Below are 6,405 nucleotides of genomic sequence, written 5' to 3' on the forward strand. Positions count from 1 at the left end.
TTTTCACCGTTAAGAGACTCACATAGCAAATGAAAAGTGCACACATCTCACACAATATAATAAAAGAGATTGCTTTTATTTAAATAAAATAGAAAAGACAAATGTGCATCTTTCACATTGTCACCATTTTAAAAAATAATACAAATATATCTCCTGGAGGTAAGGTGAAGTTTAAATCCATGAGGTAAAAGTAATTTCCCCATTCGAGAAGTCACCAGAATAGGATCCTCCCCAACTATTAAAATTCCCAAGAGCTTGGTCAGGTTTGTGAGCTGTTCCTGATCATTTGGGTCCATAGCAAATGAAAGGTCTGAGAGGGAAAGAAAAGGAGCATGAGAGGAAATTACAAATGAGGGAGCTTTTGGCAACATTCACAAAGCTTACCGTACCACATTCATAATCTAGAAACACCCCTATCCAGCCCTGGGGTCTTTGGATGTAGTGAAGTAATGGCGGGGAGGCAGAGAAGAGACGACAAAGGTCATTCACTTTAATGCACAGAAGTAGGAAAATATCCTCAGAATTGAGCAGCATATCATTGCGATTGATCCAGGATTCCTTGCAAAGTCCTACAATCCAATTACAAGAGTTTCCCACATCTACCTCCCAGTAATGTTTGCCGGAGGTGAAGGTCTGAGCTCCCCACAAAGGAGTGTACTGTAGACTTGCTGGACTGTGGGGCAGGTCTTGATGGTCGGAACTGCATTGCAAATGTATCAGGTCTTCAAACAGAGCCACACGATAATTGCTTATGTTATGGTCCAATGTAATATACACTTCAGGAAGAAGAAAACCGTGAAGTCAAAGACCAGAGCTTAAAAATTCTGTGGGACAAGTACAGTAGTGTTCTGGCAAATGCCAAACAAACAGATCTATAAAACCAAAACTGATTTGTTTTGTTTCCTGAGAACACTCCCACCCACCCCGCCCCCGGCCCAATTTCAAGGTACTTACCATTTAGTAATTCCTCATAAAATTCTGGGACATAGAACAGTTAGCTTTCATGACAGAGCCTCTACTAACTGCTCCAGAACAGTCCTTTATTACAAGTGACTATACACAGTGTGTCACTGGAAATCCAGAGACATCAGTAAAGGCTTCTTGCCTATTTACAGAGCAAGTAAATGTCTATTCATACGACTAGATGATAGACAATTTTGAGAATATAGAAACATGTAGGATGTCAAGCTCTGGCTTTATTTTCACTAGCTCATTGAAAATTTAGGAGCCTGCTCATAGATCCCAAGTAAATGCTAATATGGCCCTTCAACTTACTTAAGTCTCATTAATCAACTAGCACAAAATAAAACAAATATAACAACCATAATAAATATATTACGTATGACTTAAAAATATGATACTGTTATTCTTATTAGTCCTAAATAATGATCACTTTGCCCAAACAAGAGTATGAAACATGTAAACAAGCAAAGGTAAAATAAATTGAGAATCCATATTTGCCATTTTTTTTGGAAGTGGTTTCTCTCTCTGAATTTCTGACTCATACACCATGGAATCCGAATTTAACTTTTCCCATTCCAGGCCTGCTTCTCCTGTCTGCCAGGCTCCCCATCTACATCAGTCTTAGAGTCCTTCCACAAAACAAATTGTATGTTCCATTTGTTTTCTGGTTGTACCTATTGTTTGTAAATATATTTTTATCCCTTTTTAAAATCTTGTGATTTTTCAAATACATTCCTTAACTTAAATGTTTAGGTAAACATTTAAATAACAACTTAAAGTGCTTCTGAGAATCTGAACATCTACATATAGCCACAGTTAACAACTGTAAGTTGAAACACACTGAATTGGTATGTAGTTTTGATGCCAAGTGCTTGCTTGTTTCAAACTCACTGCAAATTGTTATAAGAAAACAGTCATATTTGATTATAATAAAATATAGTTATAAGGTATTCATATTTACCTGCTTCCCTGTTCTCCAAAAAGACTAATAGAGAAATGAGGAGAAGTCCTCCAGGTGTATCTCCCCCTGGAGGAAATAGTGAGATCTTACCAGGGTGCCCCCTCTCACCTCGGAAGTTGTTAAGCCTTTCGGACATCCCTGTGATGGTCCATGTGTTCAGCTGAGGGTTCATAGGCTGGGGAATGTGCAACTGCATTAACTGACTCCTGCAAAGTAAAAGAGCCACTTACTAACATGTCCAGAGGTATCATGAATGATTCCTTGAAGATGCTCCATCAGAATCCTCACAGTTAAGTGCAAAGGCTGTGAATTCAACTCCATAAGTTGAGGAATACTGTAGTTATTCTTGTACTTTATAATTAGCTACCCTGCTCGGTAAGATATGTTACTTCACCCATAACTGTGTCTCTTTTCTATCTTTGGCTTCCCTAGAGGAGCCACACAGCCATTCTCTTTTAGTTCCTAAAATCCAATAGGTGCCGAAGTTTTGGAACTTGCTGCCTGGTCCATATGGAGCTTCAACTCTGTAGGATGCTCTTTCTTGGGACTTTCCCTGTCCCCTCTTATCACCATTCTTCCACCTGTTGCCTCTCTAAGCTTATTTGCCTTTCCCATAGGAGACCTGGAATAATTCTCAAATAATTAGGATCTTAAAAAATTAGAGGAAAAATAATCATCTTTTGGCAACTTCTGTAAGAAGACTTGCAGCTGAAACCATATCCCTCTCAATGCTGACTTTTACCTAAGGATGGTCAAAATAAAACCTATAACTGTTTACATAAGAAATAAGTGCAGACAGAAAGAAACTTGTCAAAAAAGGGGGTCCATCTCATCAGGAATAGCCTGACCACTGTACCATAAAACAACTTGAATAGAGGGGCAAACTTACCTTTTCATGATGTCTCCCAAATTCTGTGAAGAGAAAGAGAGGGAGGCTTAGCTTTGAGCCAAGATAGTTCTACCTGTTTAGTCTAGTCTGAGGCTATGAGACTGGACTAGAAAATTCTCTATCTCCACTTTTCTTCCTGGAGTAAAATCATTTGCCCTTTTCCTTATCCTTATAATGATGGAACTCAGTCTTACATGACATAGAGTTGATAAAATAATGAGCATCATAAAGTTTAAAACAGAAGATATTATGAGAATAAACGACTGACTGTGTTTGTTCTAATCTACAGCAAGATTCACAAAGGTTTCCCCAAAGTTCTTCTGAGGCCATGTGCGCTTCACATCTACAATTTCAAAATAGAAAGAATGGATATATCCCACATTTCCATATATCGACAAGTGCAGATCAGAATGGAATGATCTATTCACAAGCTACTCTGTTGCCGTTGGTTAGAAACTGAAAATTTAGTAGAATTGAGAAGGAACTTTTTTCCTCCCTGGTTCTGTTCCATGAAACTTTCTACATAATCGCCCTTCTGCACAAAATGAATGTGACTCGAGGCCTCCAAGTTATACTGGAGGAGCAAAGCCTGCCATCACAAGCTAAAGGAGGTAAACTTTAGACCTTGGAAACAGAAAAATAATGGAAGTCAAAAGGGATACAGACTTCAGTGGCTATAAATGATGGCTGAGCGGCAGGTGTTTGCCACCCAGGCATCCTTCCTCAGCTGCTGGTGTTTGGCACCCTGGCAGTCCTTACCCAGAACAGGTCCGTGTCTGTTTTGTAGCACATTTCCTTTAGTTCCTGATACATTTTACTTAGGAGTTTTCCCATGTGACGCATTCTAGCTACATTTCTCTGGAGTTGATTAAAAATGATCTTGCCTTCAATTGCCAGGGTCTCTAAATGTTTTTGCTTTTCTTCATGGAGATATTGGTATACCTTAGGGTATTCAGCCCTGATCATTATCATCCGTAGATTTATAAAACCCTGAAATGACATTGGTTTAATTAGGACATGTATCTGGATGGTTTTATTCTTCTTTCATTATCTATGGTCTGTGTGCTATGGACAGTGTTCTTGTCTTAGTCTGTTTGGGTTGCTTTAACAAAAACAGCATAGCCTGGGTAGCTAATAAACACAGAAATTAATTTCTCACCATTCTATATCCTGGGAGGTCTACGTTTGGTGCTGATTGATTTGGTATCTGGTGAGAGCCAACTTCCTAGATAGCCATCTTTTTGTTATGTCCTCATATGGCAGATGGGACAAGGGACATTTCTAGGGTCTCTTTTACAAGGACACTTGTCCTGTACCTGAGGACTCTGGCCTTGTGACCTAGTCACCTCTCAAACCCCCCACTTCTGTTGCTATCACCTTGGGAGTTAGAATTTGAACATACAAATGATCTGAAGCAAACATTCAGATCATAGAAGTACTACATACAGCTTTATGTCTTTCTACTTCTAAGAAACCATGCATTTGTTTTCTTTCTTACCTTTTTCCCTCCTTCTTTTCCTTCTTTTTCATTTATTTATTAGTCTGCACCATTGTTTTCCAACTACTTACCCTCATCCCTGATAAAGTATTAGTGGTAGATATTGCTTTATCCAGAAAAGTCAGGAATATCTTTTAGTTACACAATGAACTCAATAGGAAATCGTGCACTGAAGGTCATGTTTCCCTGTAGAGAAACATATGTAGCTCTTTTTCTGATTACCTATTCAGAGGATATTAGGATTTAATTTATGTTCTTCTACTGTCAGTTACCATGATATCTGTCCCAGGTTGGTTCCAAGGGAAAGAGGGCCTGTTGCTTACCTGCCATCCCCTAAATAAGTTGTACTCTCTGTTTAGATTTCTCTGATTTCTCTGTTTGTTTTTCCAAATAGACCTCATTTGCATCAGAAGTTTCTCCTGTAAAAGAACTACAAATTTGAGAACTAGAAAAACAAATATAGTATATTTCAGATACCTCAAAAAGCGATAAGAGGATAGACATGAGAAAAATAAACAGTAAAGAAAGCAGATAGGTCAGTGATTTTCCCTGAGAACACTAATATTCAAATGTGGGAGACTGACTAAAAATAGAGTTCCTAAATTTGGAAAATGCAGTCCATTATCTGAGGAATCTAGTTCTGATATCATATGTAACATGGACAATTTTCAGAAGTGAATCTTGACTCATATTTAATTTTGAAAGGATAGCCATCACTTTTTTCTATGGCATGATTAGAATACATTGTTTATAGATCTGCTATCACTAAAAGATTCTCATTGTCATCATGTCAGAAGTAGCTAATGACTGTCACTGCCTCTAGAGATTACCCACCCTGTTAGTTACAATGAAATACCAAGGCGCTCCTCAGCTCATCCTCATTCCTCTCCCTCATCCCAATGGAATTTAAACTTTAGGGGAGCAAAGATATGTGTCTGGTTTCTTCAGTGCTTTATCCCTAGTTTTCAGAACAGTACCTGGATTGGTTTCTGAAATTTTACGTGCTTGAGCATAAGAAGATAAAAATTAAAATCAACAACTTTTGCTCATTGCCTGGTAAGACACAGAATCCTCCACATTTCATAGTGGGAGTACTTACCCTGTAGTGCTTAGTAGTCTTCGATATTGGTGAGTGTCTGTGAGTGGCATGCCCTGGGGAATGGGAGCAGTGCCCACAGAGCAGGTTCTTTTCAATTGGACAGAAGAGGTCCTTTGCTGTTAGGTGTGTCCTACAGACTTGCTTGGCAGAGTTTGGTAACTGGCAGGCAACTGGTTTTTTGATAGCATGAACTCGTTCCTCAGCAAAAATAATGTTTTCCAAGTATATTCGTGGAGATACTGCCCTGCACACAGGGCAGCGAGCAGGATGCTGAACATCTTCCCACAAGAGGCAAATACAAGGAGCACAAAAGCTGTGCCCACAGCTAATGGTGAAAGGGTCTGTGAAATAGTCCTTGCAGATGTGGCAGATAAGCTCACTGGGAACATTCTGCACAAAAGTAGAATCCATGTTTCTGAGGAAATAAAAGGAAAAGAAAAGTGAGTTAAGACTTTTCTCACTAAAAAAAAAAAAAGACTTTTCTCACTAATATATGTGCACAATAGCAGGATAGGTGGTGCTTGGAATAAGATGGAAAGGCAGGAGAATACTCCAGACTCAGAGCCTACATCCTTGTTTTCCAGCCATGCCCTGCAGCCCTACTTCTCAGTTCCCATTAAAAATTCAGGATTTGTCAACCATGTTGTCTCTTTTAAAAGACAAATACATCAGAGGTTCTGGCTCAAATATGGCTTACCCATATTTGGTCCAAAATTATCACACTTTTATCTTATTCTCCTCTCTCTGATTGGTTAGCATAAGATATGTGCTCCAATTCTGGCCAATGAAATGAGAAAGACTCCTAGGAGAATCTATGAAAATATTTCTTGCTCTAGAAGAAACATGGAAGAAAAATCTGCTTTTTCTGCTTCTGGACATTATTTGAATACAGTTCCCATTTGCATAGCCATTTTATGGTCTCAAAGCCTAAGGATAATAGCCAATACTCTGAGGCTAACAAAAGGATGGGAGAAACCTTCTTGATTTTAAAGAAT

The 6,405-nt window shown here is 38.7% G+C and overlaps 1 protein-coding gene across 1 annotated transcript; it reads right to left on the reverse strand.

The window, feature by feature from the left end:
- Positions 1 to 282: 282 nt before the first annotated feature.
- On the reverse strand, positions 283 to 5,821 carry LOC129503983 (tripartite motif-containing protein 77-like). The gene is made up of 6 exons (XM_055316552.1): positions 5,411 to 5,821; positions 4,635 to 4,730; positions 3,573 to 3,803; positions 2,814 to 2,836; positions 2,033 to 2,130; positions 283 to 776 (listed from the first exon to the last, which is right to left on the reverse strand). Exons 1-6 carry the CDS (start codon positions 5,819 to 5,821, stop codon positions 283 to 285), a joined length of 1,353 nt encoding a protein of 450 aa, XP_055172527.1.
- Between the last annotated feature and the right edge of the window lie 584 nt (positions 5,822 to 6,405).

This window comes from Nyctereutes procyonoides, unplaced genomic scaffold (genome assembly GCF_905146905.1).
Source record: "Nyctereutes procyonoides isolate TBG_1078 unplaced genomic scaffold, NYPRO_anot_genome, whole genome shotgun sequence".
In the NCBI taxonomy this organism is placed as follows: Eukaryota; Metazoa; Chordata; class Mammalia; order Carnivora; family Canidae; genus Nyctereutes; species Nyctereutes procyonoides.